The sequence below is a fragment of the Lynx rufus genome, unplaced genomic scaffold (genome assembly GCF_022079265.1).
Source record: "Lynx rufus isolate CCGP_SWC_20201006 ecotype Redwood Valley unplaced genomic scaffold, mLynRuf1.p SCAF_11, whole genome shotgun sequence".
Taxonomy (NCBI): Eukaryota; Metazoa; Chordata; class Mammalia; order Carnivora; family Felidae; genus Lynx; species Lynx rufus.
In genome coordinates, this window is record NW_025814825.1 from 19,209,382 (window position 1) to 19,233,869 (window position 24,488).

Consider the following 24,488-nt stretch of genomic DNA (forward strand, 5'->3'; position numbering starts at 1 on the left):
GTGCAGCCCCCACACCAGGCGCGGCCTTCTTTAGCCCCGGGCCTGACCTGGGCCTCCTCCCCTTACTGAGGACATTAGGGGATCTCCGTGTCCTTCAAATCTCCTTTGCTCTTCACAGCTCTGAATGTAAGCAGCTTGAGGGTGCAGGCAGCAGGTCAAAGGGGCTCCTGAGTATCACAGGCGCTGGAGAGAACCTCGCACACCAGACAATTCCGGCTACATGCAGAGAGCCGAAGGATGGGGAACAGACGGAAAACCAATTTAAAAAACAGGTATCTTCATTTCAACAAGTTACGGAAATTGACCTTTATTTATTGTACTAAAGTCTGTGTAACTTTTGATACAAAGTAAGGTTTTAGTACAGAAAATCCCAGTCTGTCAGAACAGTACCTGTGCACACTACCATCACAGTCCCACTCGGGCCGCAACCCAGAGAGACAGCCAGAGGGCACCAGGTGGGACCGCAGACAGCCCACCGTCTGTCTTGGTTGTCTGAGCTAGAAGACGACGCGTACCTGTGAAACAAAGGGCAGCACTGAGGACTGACACATGTCTCTTTTTGAACAACTGTGCAAGAAAATATATCCCTTTTTTTAAAAAAATGTCAGTTTGGCTAATCTACAATCTAGTGTCTAGAATTACAAAGAATAAAATGAAATCAAAGATTTCTTGCTAGTAAAATGAAATGTTAGGAATAGTATTAAAATATAGGTCCTACCCCAGTGACACTTCCACGGAGCCCAGTACAGTACCTATTATTAACAGGACGCACAGTTTAAGGAGGAACCACATCAAATCTTCAGCCGGAGATATCCAGCATCAGAAGTGCAAAAAAAAAAAAAAAAAAAGAAGAAGAAAACCCAACCAAAACAAAACCCCCAACAAAGACGTTCTTGTGGGGTCGTGTTTATGCTGGGAGCACGGTCACCGGGACTAAGAAGGTCCTCAGCCGCTCTCTAGATGTCTGACAGTGAGGACACTCGGCATTAAGCTTCCCCTAAGCGCTCTGGGTTCAAAGTCTGAAACACGAGTGTCTTCACATCAGAGACAGCTGATGTACCTGCCCCAGCCCCCAGCGTTTAAGAGTTACCCTGCAAAAATTGCACTGATAAAGCGGTCATTATTTACAGAAGCTGAAGAGGTCCCAGTAGCACGCGCCAGCCCTCGGTTAACTAACACCCTGCCCAGAACTACGGTGTGGTGGCGACCCCAGGTAGAATGCGGACGCAACAATCACAGATGGAGAAGAAATGAGAGAACACGGAAGGTAGGACAGAAAGCCCGAGCAATGAGGGTGCAGGAAGCCTACGTGGTCTTCCTGGTGCAGGAAGGGAGAACACGGCTGCTGGTGACTCGGCCCTACAAAGGCACTGGTCCTGCCACAATAGCGGCTAAGCCTGTGCAGTCACCGTGTCCCTTCCAGGAGAGGTGCCACCGTGGAGTGGGAAGTTTCTTGAAGCTCTGGTCCCACCGACAGGAACCTCCCAGAGCAAAGTGGGCCCCAGCGAGGTTCCAGAGTCATTTTGCTAAAAGCAGGAACAAAACCCAACACCAAAGCAACACGGGGGGTGGCTGACAGAGGGATAGGGCTGGGCACCGACAACATGGAGCCGTTCAAGTAAACATAAGCAACCAATACTTAGAAAAGGCTTGTAAACGTGTGATCTGAAAGGTTGTCTTTGCAGCATCTCTGATCGGCTGGCTAAAGAAAGGGTGGTGTTGAACCCCTCTATCGAAAAGTCTTTTGTGTTTTTGTCTTAAAGCACATGTGTGAGAGGAAGGCAGTCCAATGGCCTGGGCCCGGATCCTGTTCACTTGTGGCCCTGGGTCTACAGAGGAGATGCTTCCGGAGTCCATGTGCACAGGTCCTTCCCCTCCATGTATATATACAGATAGACTTGTACTTTCAGTCACTGAGAAGGAGCTGGGCCAGACGTTTATGCCGGCAGACAAGCCGCAGCGACTTCCAGCGTGGCATTCTTCTACAGCGGGCAGGCTGGAATCCACAGGACTTTGTTTTGTTCTTGATTGACCATTGCCAAGATCTGAGTGCAAATGCTCGACAGGGCTCCTCCCTGGATGACCCCTGCAAGAGAGCCCCCAAACACATCATTGAGTTCAGAGTGAGTGAGACCCCAGGCTTGTGGCAAATAAATACATCTTTTACTCTTTCTGGTTTTCTGCCTGTTTGGAGCTGCTTGGTTTTCTTTCCTCGCTCTCTTCCATCAGCAAGAAATTGGGGAAGAGAAAGAAAAGAGTTGAGTGCAAATAACTTTGGCTTTTTTATCTGTCCCTCTGCTCAGCTGTTGAGTAGTAGGATGCTGAAAATGCGGGCTCAGATGAAGGTTGGTGTCAAATTTGGCCAGGCTCAGGGGCGCCTGGGTGGCTCAGTTGGTTAAGCACCCAACTCTCAGTTTTGGCTCAGGTCAGGATCTCACGGTTTCGTGGGTTCGAGCCCCGCGTTGGGCTCTGCGCTGACAGTGCAGAGCCTGCTTGGGATACTCTCTCTCTCCCTCTCTCTCTGCCCCTCCCCCACTCACGCTCTCTCTCAAAATAAACTTTAAAAAAATTTTTTTCTTTTGCCAGGCTTCGTGGGCCCCTGTAACAGGGATGACCAGGATCTGCCCGCTCACGCCAACTGCACACTCTCACCGCATGCCCTGGGTGGGGCTTGCCTAGTCTTGCAATGTGGAGCCTGGCACATGGGAAAGCAGTTTGGGGCTCTGTTGCGATGGTTCAATCAGCAGCAGGATTCTCCAGAAACAAGAATAAGTTTAAGGAGCCGGGGCATCCCCATAGGCCAGTGAAGACTCCCAGGCAAGATGATGATACGTCCCCAGCTATGGCCAGCCCTGCCCTGCAGGCTTTCAACACCAGAGGTCCCGTAGACACTAGCCCAGAGCTCTCAGTGTGCTCCATGGAACAGCACCAGTAGACAAACGGTCCCCGGCCACTTCCCACAGGTATGGACAGAAATAGGGAGCATTTAGAAACTGCTGTCGAACTGCGACAAGAGTAATTTTATGTCTGTTGAAACTAAGAGAAGAAAGTCAAAGGTTATATTTTGTAAGTTTTGGAGTTTTAAATTTTCATTTCTCTAGTAATTACTAACATATTTGACTAAATACTGGTCTGTGACAGATTGGAGATTGAAACTCCCATACACATACATAGAAGCTCCGAGTCTGGTTTTTGAGACCCACTGTTTTGCACAAGAAACACGAAACCAGATCACAACAGTCCCTACAAGTGAATTAGAATCACGGTCCTTGCCTCTGCGAGCCCAGTGTTAATTAACCCCACCACAAACGACTGGTTTCATCAGAGGTTGAAAGCCACAAAGTGAAGTGCTTCTTTCGGTTTGCGGTGCTTCGAAGATCAAAGCTGGTAAGAGTGCAGCTTTTTCTTCGCCAAACCGTACGGCAAGAGTGGAGCGCCCTGGAGGGTGTGAAGGGCAGATGGCTGCAGCCACCAACTAGAATGCTGGAGCTCTACGCTCGGCACCTATGCTGTGAGATGAACTTGTTGCTGCCTGGGTAAAAGTCCGGGTGGACAAGGCCAGACCACACCTACCTGTGAAGTATCTACTGTACTCCTGTTCGATCTTCTGAGCCGTCTCGAACTGCTCTTTGGAATGCCTCTGAGTCACCTTGTCCTTCAGGTAGATGGGGTCTCTCTGCTCCCTATCAGACATCCAGAGAAGCAGGCTGAGTCTCCTGCCTCCCCGGGCCCTCCGCCTTCCCGAGTAACAGGGCCTCTGTCAACAGGGCCCCATGCGCTCCTCTGGTAAAGCACAGCGACAGCCTGCAGGCCCCATGGAGTGCTCTGGGCAGTAGGGGGGAGGTGGGCGCCCCACTGCAGGCACACAGAGAACAGACCCCCCTGCCCCCCAGCTGGTCCCCAGGTGCAGGAACCGGAAGCTTAGAAGCCCAGAAAGGCAAAATGGAGGGGAGGGCTTGACGAGCTGTCAGCCCAACCAGTGTGAAAACTAAAGCTCAGTGAAAACAAAGGCTCATCCATGACCCAAGCCAGCTCCTAGCAGACCTGGATCCAGCCCAGGTCAGCTAGTCACCGTGTCCCCGTGAGCACCAAGCTGAGAGGCGGAAGGGCAAAGAGGGGTGGGACACCCAGGAAGCAGAGCAGACAAAGCCGCGCATACTCCGGGAACCGTGGCAGCAACCAGAGAGGGCAAAGGTGCAGTGGGAGGAGGGCTGTGCTTGGTTATCCCTGCCTGACTGAGCGTTGAGACGGGGAGGGTCCCACACACGCTGCCCGTCTCATTCTCCCACGTCCGCCCCCACTGCCTAGCGTTTGAGCCAGCAGCCCCATCCCCAGCAAGGCCCCTGCCGAGCCCCCGCCGAGCCGGGCACCTACTTGATGTGTTTGGCGCTCTTGTAGTGGATGAAGATGACAATGGGGTAGATGTGCATGTGGTGCAGCCGCTCGATGGCATGGGGGGAGATGTCCAGGAGACAGTGCCGGTTCTGAGGGGGGGAGGGGGAAGAGTAAGTGCCCCGGGACAGGCAGGGGGCGGTGGGCTGGGCCTCAGAAACACTGACACCCTTCTGAGGACACCTCCTGCCTTTCTCTGCCACTGCTGGGTCCCACCTCTCCCACACTGCTCTCCCTCACTCCATACACAAACACGAAGGTCTTACCCGTAAACCAGGCAGCATGACCAGTCTTCCACGAAGACCACGTAGGAAAAACCATGGGGAGCTTTACCCCAGAAAATCTCTCCCCCACAAGCTGTCAACTCTGATGGTGGTCAAGGCTCGGAGCCAGAGTGGAGTGGGGTCTGGACGGCCCACCTCCAAACTTCCTGTCCTTCCTCTGCCCAGATACAGGGAACTTTCTTAAAGCCCACCCCCAGCCGGACCTCAGAAGCCTCACTTCTGCCAGACTGAGCAAAAGAAGACATGGAGATTCAGCAGGGCCTGCCCCAGGGAAGGGGAGTGCGTGTCTTTGAGTGGCTGTGCCTGAAACGTGTCCCGGGGTTCCCTGAGCCTGCGGGCAGAGTGTGAGCCAAGGAAAGACCACAGGCCCTCTGCACGTGGCTCTCCCCGATGCCCGCAAGCTGCAGAGAGGGAGCCCAACGTCGGCCAGCTTTCCACCTTTCTGGAGCACTCCTAACTGGAGCACACTCAGTGAGGAGGAGACCAAGGAGTAGCCACACCTTCAACAGCTGCTTTTCCAATATCCCTTCCAGATTTCCCCACTTTTCCTCCTGCTGCCTGGCAAACGGACCCCAGTACCTTCAAGAGCCTTAAAGACACACAGAAATGGCTCTTAATCCTTTCAGGGGCAGCGACCCTGATGGAGGCTGGGCACCCTGTCCCCAGAACAAGGCACACGTAAACACGTCTGCACATAAGCAGAGCAGATGCAGGACCCTGCTGTAGAATCCCCCGTGTGGGGCTTTCCTAGAGTTCAAAGCTCCCATCAGATCCCCTCAGAGGGACAGAGGTGACATGTGCGCAGGGACTAGCATCCTGTTGGTGACCGTGGAAGCACACAAAAGCAGTGGGGGCAACCCTTGAGGAGAGCGACTTGGACTAAAGGGACACAGGCAAGTTCACCGAAGGCCCAAGAAACACGCAAGGCAGAGATCCAAAAGGGCCAGGCATCCAAGTCCAAATGCTCAAACCCTAACCCTTGGTCTGAGGCAACAGGTACCTTTTCTGTGATCTCCTTTATGGAAGCCACCGTGGTCACATCAAAATGGCCACTCCTCCGCTTATAGTCGACGAACAGGCAGTCTTTGACGCCCCGCTCGATGGCCTGCTGGGAGGCCTTCATCACCTCTGCAAAGCACAGACACGGGAATGAGGATGCCCCCTGGCATGGTGAGCTGTCCCAGCACATTCTGGGCAAGGACACTGTACAGAAGAGCAGTTCTGCCATCCTTACTTCCAGAGGAAGATCCGGAAGGCACACAGCATGTGACCCAAGTCAGGAGGACTCAGAAACACCGTGGAACGCAGCCCCAGGGGACAGGTGGACATAGCCCAGTAGGCATAGAGGGTGCCCCTTACCAAGGGGGCATCTGCAGAACTTGCCGGGCGCCTCGTTCACCAGCATCTCCTTCACCACGTCCAGTAAGGGCCCCAGAATGAGGACGGGCCTCAGGGAGGTGCAGTCTACTTTCTGGACCCGCTGATAGGCAAGGCTCACCGAATCTGTGGGAGACAGGGGCAGTGTCACAGGCACGTGCCTGGAGCAGAGGGAGGGAGAGAGGCTGGAGACCCACTGCTGCCCTGACCTTTCTCAGCCCAGGCAGCTTTGCCCGCTTCAGTCCACACATCCAGAGCCAGGTGGAGTGAGCAGCTCAGCACGGTTCGCCTGTTCAGTACTGAAGAGTCCCCTTGTCCTGGGCACACCAAGCTCACGGGCAGAATTGAGGGGAAGTCTGTCCCCTCCCTCACCCACACCTCCACACCTCCACACCTCCACACCTCCACACCTCCACACCTCCATACATGAAGATTATCCATGTATATCTACATGGCTTCCTATAGAGCATTCCTCAACCTGGTGACCAGCTGACCTGTTCCGGTCAGCAGGGGAGGGTTTGGTGGCCACAATGACCATCTGGGAATTCCTATGCATTTCTGACTAAAGCCTCTGAGGAGTCCTGGGGCAAAGGAACTCCTCCACGAAAAGATGAACACATCTTCCCTTTTAAAAATCAGAACATTACAGGTAGGGCGAAACAGCTCTGACACCCATTCTCCAGTCCTGGTCCCCGCCAGCCTCCTCATAACCACTATTATCAGCTGGAAGTACATCCTTCCAGATGTTTGTTGTTGTCACATGTTGATTTTTACATACTCAAAAAAGACTAGTAAATATGCTGTGTGTGTGCGTGTGCCCAACAAAAATGACACAACACTATAAACATTCTGCACCTCCCTCTTCCAGTCAGTGTTATGTTTCTGGAAGGCATCCCTGTTAATTCATACTGCCCTCCCACATTCCTTCTGAACTTCCCATGCATGGATACACTGCGTCTATACCTCCATTTCCCTGTGTATGGACATCAACTCACTATGCCTTCAACTTATTTGAGCAAGAATCATATTCTACCCTAATGACTATGAACATTCCACACAGTGGGATACCAATTTAGAAGATTCCTGTTCCTCCCTGAATAATCTGCTTTGTTGGAAGTCCTCACAATTACAGATTCAGAGAGCTATAGAACATCTCACAAGTCATTAAATCCAACCACAGAAAATATAAAACTCCCTGGGAAGAGAAAAGATACATATAGAGAATCTGGAAGTAACATAATGTAGGCATGTAAATCACTCTAAATCTGGTGTAGATATTTAAAAACAAAAGCATAAAAGTAATTATAAATCTATGCTAATCTATACACTGATAGAAAAAGAGGTAATAGGTGTCATCAACAACATAAATGGGGTTGGGGTCACAGAGGTGTAACATGGAATTTTTGCAGGAGACTGAAATTAAGTTACTATCAGTTTAAAATGGATTGTTATAACTTTAAGACTTTAAGGGGTTTTATGTAATTTCAATGGTAACCAAAAAGAAAATCTCTTTAAAATATACATGAAGGGAAATGGGAAGGGAATCAAAACCTGTCACTACCAAAAGCAAACAAAAAAAACCAAAACCCACAAAGCATACAACAGCGGGCAGCAAGGGAGGAAGAGATGGACAAAAATGGTATAAGACACACAGAAAACAATTCAAGTGGAAATAAGTCCTCCCATATCAGTAATTACATGTGAATGGATGGGCTGAATGGATAAATAAATAAGATCCAGCTACATGCAGTTTGGGAGACTCACTTTAGTTCTAAGAATACCCACCGGCTAATAGTGAAAGAACAGAGAAAAGCTATTTCGTGCAATTGAGAATGTAAAGAGAGCAAGGTAGTCATGTTCTAGCAGCCTCCACAGACTCTCAGGCAGACGATGTCACAAGAGACAAAGTAGGACATCATATAATGACAAAAGGGTGAATTCTCCAGAAAGATACAACAATTATAAACACACATGCACCTAACATCAGAACTCTCAAATACATGACACAAACATTGACAGAACGGAAGGAAGAACCAGCAACACAATATTCATAGGGACTTCAAAGCCCCACTTTTGTTATGGACAAAACAGCCAGACAGAAAATAAGGAAAGAGCAGCTGAACCACAAAGCACTACATACCACGTGGACCTAACAGACAGGCACAGAACACTCCAACCAGCAACAGCAGAATACACACTCTTCTCAAGTGCACAGGGAGCATTCTCCAGGATAGACCACAAAATTAATTTAAGAAGACTGAAATTATATAAAATATCTTTTCTGACAATGGAATGAAACTAGAAATCAACAGCAGAAAGAAAAAAAAGGAAAATAGACCCATACTTGGAAATGCAACAAGTCACTCTTAACCCAACGGTCAAAGAAACAAATCAGAGAGGAATTTAGAAAACTTTGGAGACAAATGAAAACAACACAGCATACCGACGCTTGCAGGATGCAGAAAAGCAGTCCTAAGAGGGAAATCTGTGGTAGTAAATGCTGACATTGAAAAAGAAGAAATCAACAATCCAACTTCACGCTTTGAGGAATCAGGGGGAAAAAAGAAAGAACTTACCCAAATTTAGCAGAAGGAAGGGAAAAATAGAAAGCAGAGATAAATCAGAGAACAGAAAACCAGAAAAAAAATCAATGAAACCAAGACTTGGCTTTTTAGTAAGATCAACAAAATTGACAAACTCTTAGCTAGAATAATGAAGAACAAAAGGGGGAAGCCTAACGTAACTGTAGTAAGTGAAGAAAGGGACATAACTGATTTCACAGAAATAAAAAGGATTATAGAAAACTACTATGAATAATTATATGTAAACAAACTGGACAGCCTGGAAGAAATGATAAATTCCCAGAAACATAGAATGTATTATGACTGTGTCATGAAGTAATTTTTAAAAATCTGAACAGAGCTATAACAAGGAGACTGCAAGTAATAGAAAAAACTTCCCAACAAGAAAAAGCCCAGGACAAGATGGCTTCTTCAGCGGAGAATTCTACCAAAATAAAATTTAAAAAATTAGTATCAGTCTCTTCACACTCTTCCAAAAATTGAAGAGGAGGGGGCACTCCCAAACTCATTCCTCAGCACAACAAGAAAACTACAGACCAGTATCCCTGATGAATATAGACACAAAAATCCTCAACAAAATACTACCAGACTGAACTCAACAACACATCAAAAAACACATCATATGCCACGACCAACTGGGATTTATCCCTGGAATGCAAGGATGGCTCAACATACAAAAATCCATCAATGTCATACACCATATTAACAAAATGAAGGACAAAAACCACATCACCTCAATTGACACAGAAAAAGCATTCGACAAAACTCAATCCCCTCTCATGATAAAAACACTTAACAAACTAGAACAGACAGAAACTACTTCAACATAACAAAAGCCATATGAAAAGTCCATAGCTAACATCATATTCAATGGCAAAAGATGGAAAACTCTCCCTCCAAGATGCCCCCATTTGCCACTACTATCCAACAGGTTTACTGGGAATCCCAGCCAGGGCAATTAAACCAGGAAAGAAAGACAGCATCCACGTTAGAAAACAAGTACTAAAATTATCTGTTCACAGATGACACAAAATTATGCAACAAGTTCTAGAGAATACACACACACACACACACACACACACACACACACACACACACAACCTGTTACAACTAATGATTTCAGCAGTTTCAGAATACAAAATCAACATACAAAAATCAGTTGCATTTCTATATGCTAACAATGACCATTCTGAAAAAGAAATTAAGAAAACAAACCCGTTTACTAGAGCATCACAAAGGAAAAAATACTTAGGAACCAACCTAACCAAGGAGGTAAAAGACTTGTAAACTACAAACTACACAATATTGCAAAAAGAAATCAAAGAAGATACAAATACATGGAAAGACATCCTATGCTCTGGACTGGAAGACTCAGTATTGTTAAAATGTCCATACTACCTAAATCAATCTACAGATTCAATGCAATCCCTCTGAAAATCCCAATGGCATTTTTTGCAGAAAGAAAAAAAAAACAACCTGAAATTCATATGGAATCTCAAGGGACCCTTAATAGCCAAAAGAATCCAAAAAGAACAAAGTTGGAGGCCTCACACTTCCTGATTTCAAAACATACTAGGAAACAACAGTTATCAGACAGTGTGGTCCTGGCATAAAGACATATATACTGACAAGTGGAAGACAGAGAGAGCCCAAAAATAAACCCTGTATAATGGCTACATGATTTTTGAAAAGAGTGCCAAGATTACACAGTCAGGAAAGGACTTCAACAAATGGTGCTGGGAAAACGGATACCCACATGTAAAAGAATGAGGTTGGACCTTTATCTTACACCATATACAAAAATTAACTTAAAATGAAATTAAGATCCAAACAGAAGACCTAAGATCATAAAACTCTGGGAAGAAAACAGAGAACAACCTTCATGACATTGGTGTGGGCAATGATTTCTTTTTATTATTATTTGAGAGAGAGAGCACAGGCGAGAGTAGGGGGCAGGGTGGCAGAGAGAGAGAGAGAGAGCGCAAGCGAGCTAGAGAGAGAGAATCTTAAGCAGGCTCCACACTCAACACAAAGCCCAAAGCAGGGCTCAATCTCACAACCGTGGATCACGACCTGAGCTGAAATCAAGAGTCAGATGTGTATGGAATACTACTTGGTAATGAGAAAGAATGAAATCTGGCCATCTGTAGCTACATGGATGGAATTGGAAGGTATTATGCTAAGTGAAATAAGTCAGGCAGAGAAAAATAGTTACCATATGTTTTCACTCATATGCAGATCCTGAGAAACTTAACAGAGAACCATGGGGGGGGGGGGGGAAGGGAGGAAAAAAGAGTTGCAGAGAGGGAGGGAGGCAAACCATAAGAGATTTAAATACTGAGAACAAACTGAAGGTTGATAGGGGGTGGGGGAGAGGGGAAAGTGGGTGATGGGCATTGAGGAGGGCACCTGTTGGGATGAGCACTTGGTGTTGTATGGAAACCAATCTGACAATAAATTATATTTAATAAAAAAAAAAAAAAGAGTCAGATGTTTAACCAACTGAGCCACCCAGGCGCCCTGGGCAATGATTTCTTGAACAGAACAAAAAGCACAGGCAATGAAAGCAAAACAGACAAATGGGACTACATCAGATTTTAAAACTTTTGAGCATCAAAGCAAATAATAGAGTGAAAAGGCAACCTCTGAAATGGGAGATAATATCTGCAAAACATACATCTGATGCTAACATCCGGAATTGATTTTTCGAGGGTTTATTTAAATTTCAGTTAGTTGGGGCACCTGGTTGGCTCAGTTGGTTGAGCATCTGACTTTGGCTCAGGTCATGATCTCACGGTTTTTGAGTTTGAGTCCTGCATCAGTCTCTGTGCTGACAGCTCAGAGCCTGGAGCCTGCTTTGGATTCTGTGTCACCCTCTCTCTCAGCCCCCTGCTCCTTCTCTCTCTCTCAAAAATAAATAAATATTAAAAAAAAATTCTAGTTAGTTAACATACAATGTGATATTAGTTTCAGGAATCAAATTTAGTGATTCAACACTTACATAGAACACCTGATGTTCACCACAATAGGTGTCCTCCTTAATACCCATCACCTATTTCACCCATGCCACACCCATCTCCACTCTGGTAACCCTCAGTCTGTTCTGTATAGTTAAGAGACTGTTTTTTGGTTTGCCTCTCTTTTTTCCCTATGATCATTTATTTTGTTTCTTAAATTCCACATTGTGAAATCATATGGCACACTTAGCTTTCTCTGACTGATTTATTTGGCTTAGCATTATACTCTCTAGCTCTATCCATGTTGTTGCAAACAGCAAGAGTTCATTCTTTTTGATGGCTGAGTAATATTCCATTGTACATATATACCACATCTTCTTTATCCCTTCATCAGTTGATGAACACTTGGGCTATTTCTATAATTTGGCTATTGTTGATAATGCTGCTATAAACATCAAGGTGCACGTATCCCTTTTAATTAGTATTTTTGTATCCTTTCGGTAAATACCCAGTGGTGCAACTGATGGATCACAGGGTAGTTCTATTTTTATAAAGAATTTCTACAACTCAACAACAAAAAGGCATATAATTTTTAAAAACAGGCCAAGGATTAGAACGGACAATTCTCCAAAGAAGATATACAAATGGCCAACAAGTTTATTTTTTTAAAAAAATGCTCTACATCACTAATTATAAGAGAAATGCAAATCAAAAACTACCCTCAGATACGACCTTTACACCCATTAGGATGGCCACATGAAAAGAACAGAAAATAACAAGTTGGCGAGAATGCAGATAAATCAGAACCTTTGTGCACTGTTGGTGGAAATGTAAAATAGTGCAGCCATTATGGAAAACAGTATGGAGATCCTTCAAGAAAATTAAAAATAGAGGGGCGCCTGGGTGGCTCAGTCGGTTGGGCATCCGACTTTGGCTCAGGTCATGATCTCATGGTCCGTGGGTTCGAGCCCCGTGTCGGGCTCTGTGCTGACAGCTCGGAGCCTGGAGCCTGCTTCGGATTCTGTGTCTCCCTCTCTCTCTGACCCTCCCCCGTTCATGCTCTGTCTCAAAAATAAATAAACATTAAAAAAAATAGAAACCATACGATAAAGCAATCCCACTTCCAGTAATATAGCCAAAAGAATTCAAAGCAGAGATATTAGCACACCCATGTTCACCCAGCCTTCTTCATAATAGCCAAGAGGCAGAAGGAACCCAAATTCACTGCAAGATGAATAAAGAAAATGGGGTAGGTATACACAATGGAATACTATGTAGCCTTAAACAAACAAACAAACAAACAAAAAGAAATCCATAGAAATCCTGTCATACTACAACATGGATGAGACTGCAGGATATTTGCTAAGCAATTAAGCCCATCATAAAAAGCCAAATGCTGTATGATTCCACTCATATGAAATGTCTCAAGTAGTCAAAATCATAGAAACAGAAGTAGAAGGTGATGTGGGTGTCAAGGTGGGGAATGGTGGGGGGGGGGAGGGAAAATTAGTGTTCGGTGGGTACAGTTTCAGTACGGCCCGAAAAAAAGTTCTAGAGGTCTTGGGCACAACGGTGCAAATACACTTAACACTACTCAACTGTACCATACTTACAACTGTTAAGATGGTAAATTTAAAGTTATGTGGATTACTGAGCAAGAAAAAGGTCTGCTGAAAACATCCAGGCTCTCCAGGCTGAAGCACGGAGACAAAAAAAGAGATGGAAAGGCATATAAAACATAAGGGACATCGCCAAACAACTGACGTACAGGAGAGAGAAGAACAGCACAGAAGGAGCTTACGAGAAACACCGGACCGTCCTTTTCCAAAACTGACGAAAACGTCCGGCCTCAGATTCCGGAAGCGCTAAGAACCACCCACCGCCACCACCGAAGCCCCAGCCGAGTAGACATAAAACCACACCTCGTACCTCGTGGTAGGACTGCTGAGAAACGCAGACAAGGAAGATCTTCAAGACAGCCGGGGGGGTGGAGAAGGGTCAGACACACGTTACCTTCCGCACTGTGAACAATGTGAAAGATGACTTCTCACCGGAAACGACGTGGGGGGAGGCTGCAACGCGCCCCCGAGAGCAAGTCTCCCCCAGCGCCGGAACCTGGGACTGTTCCCTTACAGAGCGAAGAGTAACTGAGTGAAGCATCTTCGGAGGAGGCGCTCATCCTGGATCGCCCGGGCCCTGAGCGCAATCACGTGGGCCCTTGTGAGCGACAGAGGGAGTTCTGAGACAGACAAACATGGAGAAGGTGAAGGAACACGGAGCAGGGAGATGTGAAGATGCTGGTGATGTGGCCACACGTGTAGGCACATTGGCAGCCACCAGAAGCTGTAAGAAACAGATTCTCCCCTAGAGCCCTGGAGGGAGTGTGGGCCTGCCGTGCCTTTTTTTTTTTTTTTTTTGGACCCAAAGGTAGATTTTGGACTTCTAGCTCCCAGGACTGTGAGAGAATAAACGTACATTGTGTTAGCCACAACACCTGTGATATTTGCTACCGCAGCCTTAGGAAATGAATGCCCCACGAAAGCCAGAAGACCGTATCTTGAAAACGCAGAAATAAAAGACTGCCCGTTTAAACTTCCATATCCGTTTGCATATCCATATCCAAAATATCCATATCCATTTTTCACTCCATTTGGAGTGAAAGTCTCCAAAGATGATGGGAAAACACATAAGCAAACAGGGAGAGAATGTGTCGCCCAGGATCCTGCATGACAGGAAGTGCTAAAGGTCACCCCACAGCAACAACAAAACAGCCACTATGTGAGGTGAAGTAACACGTTAACTCACCTTGCTGTGGTACTATGGTACCTACTGCGCGACACACATAACAAATCATCACGTTGTGGACCTTAAACCCACACAGGGTTACATGTCGACTCTATCTCAAGAAAGTAAGGAAACAAGAGACGCTAAAGGGAGCTGCTCGGCGGGAAGGAGGGAGCATGCGCGGGGGGCAGAGCAGCAGGCAGGCGTGAAGAGCAGGAGGCAGGGCGCGTACAAGTGAATGACTGGCGTGCACACCAACGATACGGTCTCCGGCTCAAAATACACGTCGAATGAAAGTGGTAAAGGGAATGGCGGGGAGGAGGTACCTGGAAGTCAGAGGGTTCCCGTGTTTTAGAATTTTTAGGGAAATGGCCAGAGTGATGACTTATGTTGGTGCTGAGACAGACACGTACGCCGTGAGGCCTCCTGCAACCCCCCAAGGAACAAACAAAATCAATTAGGAAAACGAACAGACGGACTGGGGGACACAGAATAATGAAAATACTTGATGCAGCCAAAAAAAAAAAAAGGTAAGCAAGGAAACAAAAGAAACATAAAACAGGCAGAACCACAGAAAACAAATGGTAAGAAAGTAAAAGTAAATCCAAACCTACCAGTATATTTAATGGGGTAATTAAATACTCTGATCAGATGATAAAGATTGCCATAAGTATGCTCACTCAGACTGTGAAAGCTCATGTCGTACACTGTTCTGTAAATGTATGTGTACTTTCTTTACATATATGATATTTCAAAAAATGAAAAAAGACAAATTGTCACAGTGGGTTTAAAAAAAACAAAAAAACAAAAAAACCCTAGGGGTGCTTAAGTGGTTCACTTGGCTAAGCATTTGACTTTGGCTCAGGTCATGATCTCGCGGTCTCTGAGTTTGAGCCCCGCGTCAGGCTCTGTGCTGACAGCTCAGAACCTGGAGCCTGCTTCGGATTCTGTGTCGCCCTCTCTCTCTCCCCCTCCCCGCTCATGGTCTGTCTCTCTCTCTCAAAAATATGTAAACGTTAAAAAACAAAACAAAACAAAAAACAAAAAAAACAAAAACACCCTACAACCTGCTTACAGGAGACATTTACACATAAAGCTACGGAACAGTTTAAAGGAGAGGGACAGGAAAGGTGAACTATGCAAAAACTAACAAAAAGAAAATGGGTGTCACAATTCAGACAAAACAGACTCTAAGGCAAGAAACATTAATAGAGATGAAGATTATTTCATAATGAACAAAAGGGTCAATTTACCAAGGAAGGATCATAAATCAAAAGATGTGTGTGCCTAAACACAATTTCCAAATATGTAACGTAAAAACCCCGAAGAACCAAACGAAGAATGGACAAATTTCTATTCTTCAAAGACGTCCCCAGGACACGCATGGAAGACCCCAGAGATGGTGTCTACGGGAAAAGGGGAAGGGGAATGTGAAACTAAAGATCAAAAAAATGAAAGGGGAAAAAAACAAAAAAACTAAAGAACAAAACCTTGCTTTAAGACATCAACAGATTTTTCTGTAAAGATCAACAAAACCAAGCAAAGGTTTTTGCCAAAAGGTTCATGCACCTAAAGATAGTCTTTCTTACATTTTACATTTAAACACGTAAACATCAGGGCGCCTGGGTGGCTCAGTTGGTTAATCGCTTGACTTTGGCTCAGGTCATGATCTCACAGTTTGTGTTCAGGCCCCGCATCAGGCTCTGTGCTGACAGTGCAGTGCCTGAAGCCTGTTTCAGATTGTTTGTGTCTCTCTCTCTCTCTGCCCCTCCCCTGCTCACACTGTCTCTCCCTCTCTCTCTCTCTCTCTCTCTCAAAAGTAAATAAATATTAAAAAAATAAAAACAAAATAATAAAATAATAAAATAAAAGAATAGAATATAGTAGAATAGAAAAGACTACACAGAAAGATCCATTCTTAGCTCCAGGACACAGAAAAACAGATGTGGCCCACTGGCTGGGGTTTGCCAACCCTGTCCTGACGGGGAGAGACAGACACCATGAACAAGGGTGGGATTCACTCAACCCCCTGTGCCTAAGGCCTTAATTTTAAAAATAAAAAAGGGAGGAGGAGAGGAAGGCAGGGAAGGAAGAAACCAGCTATCCTACTGGCTGCTGCTCAGTGCCACCTTCACTGCCTGCCTGCCCGTGAGGGCGACATTCTAGGACACTGGACACACACCCGGGTCCCAGGAGCGGCATTCACAAGGGCCTCCTGCTTTACAGGACAAGTGAACCCTTTCCACAAGGGCAATCTGCCAGGGGATGTCTGACGCTCCCAAATATGCAACTCCAGCCCTGGCTGGGTGCCTGGTCCTGGAAAGATCTTGTAAGAATCATCAATGGACACAGGAGTGAAGCCAGAAAAGGCCAAAGATCCGCAGAGACTGGTGGCTCTCGGTTAACACCAAACAGCCTATGATAACCCCGAAACAAACCAGGAGCAACGCATCGAGCAGAGGCTGCTTCCGCCCATCCAATGCCTATCCTTCCTCTCTTCCTTACTAGGTACCGAGGCCGGCACAGTGCCAGCTAAGACCCTGCTTTTTCAGGGTCTCTTGCCGATGCAAGTAGCCAATGAGATGTGAGCAGAAGTCACCCGGTGGGACTTCCAGGTAAGCCGTTTAAAGAGGTGCACACGGCTGCAGCACACTCTCGCCCCATCCTCCTTCCTGCTGCCTGGACACGGATGTGACGGCTGGAGCTGCAATGTCACAGAGAGGGCAGGCCCTGGGGACAGCAGCGCCGCCACCCCAACCCAGACAACTGCTTCTGCACGGGAGCAGAGCAAGCCTCTATCTTGTCTAAGTCACTGTCACTGCTGTGCGGTTTCTGCGGCCAATGGCAAACCTAATTCTGAGCAAGTGTGCTCAGCCTTGCCTTCAAAGAGTGGAATGGTGTCGTTGGAAAAGGTGTCCAAGGCCAGGAGGTCCTTCCCATCTTTGGACCCGCTGCGTTTGTGCTTATGTTTCCTCCGGAAGAAGGATCTGCGTGCAGCTGCCGACAGCGTCTTTGTGGCGTTGTTGTCGTCTTTGACTTCAGACATGCTGAGTCTCCTGGAGAATTCTTGGTCCATCCTGTGGTCACAGGGAACAGTGGTGCTGGGAAGGGCCTAGGGACCACCGCCCGTCCTGCCCTGCCCGTGCAGAGGGTGCAAGCCAGGACTCCAGGCTCCTCCAACACTCCTCTCCAGGTTCCTTGGCCACATCACCCACCCATGCCACCAAGGACCCCTTGGGACCACTGCTGTGGGGGCGACACACACCCCAGTGCTGGGGGAGCTCTCAGAGCGGGACAATTGCTACACTCAGGTGAGTGTCAAAAGGAGGTGCTAGAACAGCCCTCCCTTGGTGACAGGACAAGTTACACTTCCTGCCGAAAAAAGGAATGAGACACGCACGCACACTGCAACATGAAAGCACCTTGAAAATGGTATGCTAAGTGCAAGCAAGAACCCCGTCTCGGAAGACCACACTCGCATGAAAGTCCACAACAGGGAACTCAACAGGGGCAGGAAGCACAGTCATGGCCGCCTCGGGTAGCGGGGGCAGGAGGCAGCTAATAGCTAACAGGGACAGGGCTGCTTCTGAGGTGATGGGAAGGCTCTAAAATGGATGGTGGGGACAGTGGCACATGGCTGTGAATACACTGAAAGCCACTGAACCCGTACACTTGGGGTGAACTGCACAGTGGATGAATATATCTCAATAAATCGGTTAAAAATAAAAAAGTTATGTCTCCTGAGTTGCCACCGTGCTTCCATATAGCAGTGACTTACAAACATTGAATTGTGCTAGGAGCAGCTTTTTGGACAAGCGGTGTGGGCAAAACATACAGACCAGAGCCAGGGTGCACGGCGGAATGCATCCCAATCCTGTGGGACAGCCCCAGGTTGGGCCCCACCCTACCCCCAAGCCCAGACACGAACACTTACACGTATTTGCTGGGGATCTGCCCGCGCTGGATCTTCTGGGCATTCTCGTCCAGCTGCCAGGCCATCCAGGACCCAAATGTGCCCTGAGGCAAAGTGTCGTCAACGTAGAGGATGTCATCTTTCTTAAAGCTCAGCTCATGCTCCACCTCGGCCAGCCGGTCGTAGAGGGCCCTGGACCAGGTGACAGAAGGACCGGGATCAGAAGCTGCTGGCTACTGGAGGACTGACCAGCCACACAACTTGGCAGCCAGTCTCCTGGGACAGTCCCCCTGCTCTAAGCTTTCCCCAGGCCATGATCAGGACCCACCTCTCCCCTTCCTGGTGGCAGTTCCCAAAGGAGGGAGCCCCGGCTTTACACAACAGGACAAAGTCACCTTGCCTCCCTGAGACCGGGGGCTCCCTGGGGACAAGGGCTGCCTCACATCCATCAGAGAAAGATCTTGTTGCCAAGGACCAAAACCATATCGCCCCTTCCAAATGGAAGGACTTTCTTCCCTGAGTCAAGGTCAATGGTTCCTATAGAATGGAAACTCCTCAGGATGGAAATGTCATCTCCCACCAAGGAAGATGTCCTAGAGACAGAGACCTGTACCTTATGGTACACAGTTAGTTGATCGGCATTTTTATTCATTGTGGTTTCAGAACTTAAAGAACATGAAGGAACTGTGAGCCCCTTCTAGACAACACCCGCTGTCTGAGCCACACACAAGTCATAAAGCACTTTGGGCACACACTGCAAATGAATCTGCAGACTTGGGTCAGGGGGGAGGGCAGGAGAAGAGTGCAGCCCACTGGAAAATGGGGTTCCGTGGCCTCAAAATTTCCCAGGCCCCAAGCCCTAGGGAGCCTGTGTGGTCCTGCAGACCCTCAGGCATTTTCCTAAGTCATAAGCATCTCACCGTGAACTTGTGGTTTGGGACCCAAGCAACAAGGACCCTGGTCCCACCCTCTGTGTTTCAGAGACACTCATCAGGACCAGTCTCCTCAGGAAGCCCCGCCCCTGGCCCCGAATCCCCAGAAGCCCCGGCCCCTGGTACCTGATGTAGAAGCTGTCACCAGGCAGGCTCTTCACCTTGGTGAACTCCTCAGGGCGGTACTGCACCTTGAGACGGACACCGTCCTTGGGCTTCAGCATCTCCACGTAGACCTCCTCCACCGTCTTGCCGCGCATGTCCAGACTGCCGTACTGCCCAAGGACAGGGAATTGAGGTCAGAGGACAGGGGCCGGGGCGGCCTGGGTACCCATGAGTGGGCAGTTGTGGGACAAGGCAGAGATTTAAGATCCCCTCAACTGGGAATCTGCCTGCCTCACCTCTGCAGGTAAGGCCTAGTCCTCTGCCCAGAGGCAGTCTGGACCTGCCAGTCCTCTGCCAGTGTCCGCCGTGCCCTCAACAGCTTCTCCCAGGAGAGACCCTGTGCCAGTTCCCCAGCAAGTAAGGGTTATAAAACATGGCACTTTATCTCACTCGTGCTACTTGTGTCTTTGAACACCTATGAGCCCTCTCCCCCATCAAAGGGGAGACCCAGCCAGAGGGAGAAGACACTCCATCAGACCACAGTCCTGCTGCTCACACAGCAGAGCATCCTGACTCCTGCTTCCCTCCCGACACCAGCGCCCAAGCCAGGGCCCTGCCCACATCCCTGTGACCCACCCCGAGGATCCTCAAAGCATTCAACAGGGGGCACCAGACAAGAAGCTGTGCTCTCTGCCTCCTGGGCCACTTGAGATCACAAGAGTCCAGAGGTGTGGGCAGAGAAGGGCGGGCCTGCTGCTCGGCAGCCCAGAACTCACCTCAAGGATGAGGTCTCCTGGCACAAGGCCATCGGGGCCCTTGGCAGGACTATCATCCTCCACCTCAGCCACAAACACCCCGTGCAGGTTCCCTCCACATAAATGCACGCCAAGCTCCAGCTGGGACTTTTTGATGAAGACAAGTCTCGGCTCTGGGGTCTTCTTGTTGGCTTCTCCCACCATCCTTTTGGTTAGGAAAATAAAGTTCCTCAATCGCACACGGCGGGGAGCAGGGCATGAACGACCAAACAGGCTAATGACTGGACAGTTTTCCGCTCACTCCATGAGGTTTCAGAACCACTGGGAGCTGACAGGTGGTCCCATCTGGGTTCTGGTTCTAGTGACTTGGTTTACAGGCCGGCTGCTGGGGTTTGTAGAGGTGAAAACGTGGCCCCCACTTGAGAAAACGAGCTGGGGATCGAGTAGAAATCAACACCCCTACTTCTTGGCCCAGCTGCCAGCCGAGCGCCATAGGCAGCGTCTCTCCCCACCTGGACGGCACGTGTTCTCCTGACCTTGTTCTGCCAGAACTGAGAGCCGGTCTCATGGTTCAGGGCACAAAACAAACCATTCACCAATGTTTACTGAGCAGCTTCTATGGCCCAGAGACCATGCTAAACCATGAAGAGAGGGCCCCTTGCCATCAAGGAACTCACAATGTAGGAGGGAGACTGAGTGCCAGCAAACTGAGTGGAGGCAACACAACAGTGCCTGTCACCGATGAGGGGGCCCCAGGGGACAGGCCGGCTATGATTACTGCAGACAGGTTCCAGCGAGATGGACCCAGGACAGAGGACAGAGGTGGCTGCATCCTGGGTGAGGCCGGGGCTTGGTCAAGGGGATGGCTCTGTCCAGAACTACAGCATGACTGCCATGTGCCCTGGCCCCGTGGCCCTCTCCCCATCTTCCCTCTGGATCCTGCTGCTACACAAAAGTTGACCCCCTCCTACTGACCCCTCTCCACGCCCACCACTTGCGTGGCTAACCCCTGCTCACCCTGAACATTTCAACTTAACTATCACAGCTCCCTGTCACACTCTCACTGACTGCTCCGTCATGGCCCATAGTGGCTCTCCCAGCACATGCTGCACATGCCTGGACACCTGCCTGTCACCCTCTAAACCGCGGCTCCCTGGGGGCGACTGCTGGTGATGGCCACAGCCCAGGTCCTGGTTGGGTGTTGACTGTGGAATTCTGTCTAAAGACAGTCAGAAAACGAGTAGATGAAAAAAGGAGGAAGGAAAGGAGGCAGAGCTAAGAACAAGTCAATGAGAAAAAAGGAGAAAAACAAGAAAGTGAGGAAAGGTCGGGACGGTGGGAGGAAGAAGGAATGGCACGCTTCCCATCCCAGATCCTGACAAGCTGCTCTGCGGTCTGCGGCACAGGGGGACGCCGGCAGGATGCGCTCAGGCCACAGCGATGGCTGCCTGTCCACCCCACCGGGCCGGGGAGCAGATGCGGGAACAGCACACATTTGCTGACCTGGAACTGGGGGTGCTCTGCTTGGCCGGGGGGGCACCAGGGCCCTCGTCCTGCTCCATCAGCGGGTCGATGACAGAGGGATGCTCCGGGCTGGTGGCACTGCTGCCCTGGAGAGTGGAGTGAGCGCCGACAGGGTCCAGGTGGGAGCTGGGGACCGAGGTCAGGAAGAGTAAGGAAAGGCACACAGTCCTCAGCCGTCCCCAGCCACCCACTCTCTGGCGGGGACCAGGGCTGGGCTGTGAACAGAGACTGGGTCACATGGCTCTGAGCCCTGAGAAGAGTAGCTCTCCTGGGAGCCTGGACTCGGGTCATCCACCCGACAGGATCTGTCTTCTCCTCCCCACCCGTCCTCAACCAGGGGGTCCTCTCTGAAGGTGTCGGCCTGGGGACACACACATTCACTGTGTTTGCACATCCTTCCCCCTTCGCTGAGTTGCGCAGTGCTGCATGGCAGGGGCAGGTTCTCCCCTTCTCTCACGTGCCCTGCAACCCACAGCTCGGGGGCAGAGACAGGCAGCGTCTGCTTGGGGACTGAGGGCCAGAACACTCTGCATGAGAATCCCGCCCCCAGGGCCTCAGCTCCTGGCTACCACACACCTGTGTGGGGCTTCCTGCTGCACCGGGGGACCCAGCCACATGCTTCCAAACCCACACCTCAGCTATCCTACTTCACATCCTCCCCCTATATGTCCTTCTCCCCAAGTCCAGGGCTGGCCAACTCCCCTCTTACGGCAACTGAACGGCCCAGAACATACAGCTAGCACCTTGGCTGCACCCTCTCTCCTCCCCCAGCCCAGATGGCCCTCGTAGAGGCCAGACCCTCACCTGGACCGAGAGTGGCAGCTGAGCTGGTGCATATGTGGGTTGTACTGGGCCAGAATGGTGATAGTGTCACACTGCTGTCCAATGATGAGCCGGGCCTGTTGCTCCGTGGCACTCCGCAGGTTTATGCCATTGAACTAGGAAACATGCAGAGCATGCTTGGTGATGTGGTGGGGGGGTGGGGACCGGGGGAGGAAGGGCGGAGGGAAGAACAAAGTACAGAAGGCCAGCTCCCACTTACCTCAAGTAACTGATCCCCATACTCGAGGCCAGCCTGGTGGGCGATGCTTCCCCCAGTCACCTTGGAGACGTAGACCCCGCCCTTCTCTCCACTCACGATGGAGATGCCCAGAGGCTCCGAGCCCTTCTGCAGCTTGACATGGCGTGGCTCCTCCACATAGGGCCTTGGAAGAGAGCCAACAGTTGTGGGGACTCAAACACAAAGGAAAGGGATGGGGAAAATCTGAAGTCGGGCATGCAACTGGCTACGCAGAAAGGGCCAGGGATCGCCGGGTGCTCCTATAATGACGCAGCTGGATGAAAACACAATGACCCCACTTTGTATGGCAGTGATACACATTCCCACAACCTCATGCAATATAAGCACGACACCCCCAAATGGACACAGAAGCACCCAGTCCCAAAGACACAAAGAATGGGCCATGTGAATTATAAACACTGATATAGCAGGTAAAAAGCGCGAAGTTTCATAACGTGAGAGTTGCCTCAACAGAATGTGCAATTTACAAACCCCAGTGGGGTCCCAAGATGCCCCAGGAGGAAAAGAAATGGCTCCTGTGATGACAGTCACCCAGAAGAAACAATATAAAGTATCGCTTTTTATATTTACCAGTATATAGGGTGATGTACAATGACCATGGAAATTAAGCCGCAGCAAACCCAAGCCATTAAAAGGGGAGCAGGGAGGCTCGGAGCAAGGCGGTGACCATGCACTTGCTGGCCCGGGGGCAGCCGTCCACCGTGCCAAGGGCACGAGGGGGCTCAGGCGGGGGCCTCATGTCAGGCCAACCTCAGACTCCTCAGGGAGGAAAACCTGGGCCTGGTGGCCACGGGCAGTCTCAGGAGGGATCTGTGGTGGTGAAGACATCTGGAAGGTGTAAAAAGTTAGAAAGAAAAGAGGGATGCTCAGAGAAGGATGACAGACGCCTGGAACCTAACGGAGAGAAAGATGGCCACGTGATGCCAAATCATCCCATGAGGACTGTGCTGTCCTAAGCTCTTCCTCTCGGGACAAAACCGCAGCCAAAGGTCCAGGGAGGAGCCAGCTGGAGCACCACGTCCTTGGGCTCCCCTCCAGAGCATGTGGGTGGGGGCAGACTCACAGACCGTGACAGACTGCCGGACAGACCAGCAGGCCGCTGAGCCACCCTACCCCTGCCACCTAGAGGCACAGTAGTCTCTCCAGCACAGCGGGCCTCGGGCTGGGACCCCACGGCCCAGGGCTCAGTCCTCTGGCGATCTGAGATCACAATCCTTCTTGACTCATCCCTTCACCTTCCCTGCCCTCTCCTCCTCCCAAACTCACCCAGCCGCAATGCCCTCCCTGACCCTGCAGCTCAGACACCTCAGTCCCTGGCTTGCACCCATGGTCACTTCCAGACGCAACACGTATCAGAGCACCAGCAGTCCGGAGTTATAAGAAACCTTATCCGGCAGCCACCACACCATCCGCACACCCCCAGCCAGCCTCGGAGGACAGCACAGCAGGTGCGGGCAGATCTCGTTTCTGGTCTGGGCTCCTCATCCCCTGCTGATCACCCTTCCTGTGTTCCACCTCCAAAACATACTTCCATCTCAAAAAAGCAGGAGGTAAGAGCCATATAACAGAAGGCACAAAGCCATTATGAACGATGAGTCAGGATTTGCCGACACGGAAAGACACAGAAGGCACACACTGCATGAGCACACAGGTGGGTGTAATCCTATTGACATAAACCTGTACATGTACACGTGTCTCCTCACGCATGGAGACGTCTCTATGAAGGACCCTACCAAGATGCTAACAATGGCACCTCTAAGTGAGGGACTTGAGGTGATCCTTACTTTTTCATCCCCTTAATG

At 49.5% G+C, this 24,488-nt stretch overlaps 1 protein-coding gene across 1 annotated transcript in view; it reads right to left on the bottom strand.

Moving 5' to 3' along the window:
- Positions 1 to 300: 300 nt before the first annotated feature.
- DLG5 (discs large MAGUK scaffold protein 5) overlaps positions 301 to 24,488 on the bottom strand; it is a 127,022-nt gene continuing 102,834 nt past the window's right edge. Inside the window, exons 22-33 of the mRNA XM_047073704.1 lie at positions 22,648 to 22,810; positions 22,410 to 22,543; positions 21,585 to 21,731; positions 20,103 to 20,286; positions 19,348 to 19,496; positions 18,311 to 18,481; positions 17,257 to 17,453; positions 6,036 to 6,179; positions 5,677 to 5,804; positions 4,375 to 4,484; positions 3,574 to 3,683; positions 301 to 2,086 (exon numbers count right to left, since the gene is read on the bottom strand). Of these exons, the coding sequence (XP_046929660.1) occupies positions 1,983 to 2,086; positions 3,574 to 3,683; positions 4,375 to 4,484; positions 5,677 to 5,804; positions 6,036 to 6,179; positions 17,257 to 17,453; positions 18,311 to 18,481; positions 19,348 to 19,496; positions 20,103 to 20,286; positions 21,585 to 21,731; positions 22,410 to 22,543; positions 22,648 to 22,810 (1,741 nt within the window). The 3' untranslated portion in view covers positions 301 to 1,982. The remainder of the gene's footprint in view (positions 2,087 to 3,573; positions 3,684 to 4,374; positions 4,485 to 5,676; positions 5,805 to 6,035; positions 6,180 to 17,256; positions 17,454 to 18,310; positions 18,482 to 19,347; positions 19,497 to 20,102; positions 20,287 to 21,584; positions 21,732 to 22,409; positions 22,544 to 22,647; positions 22,811 to 24,488) is intronic.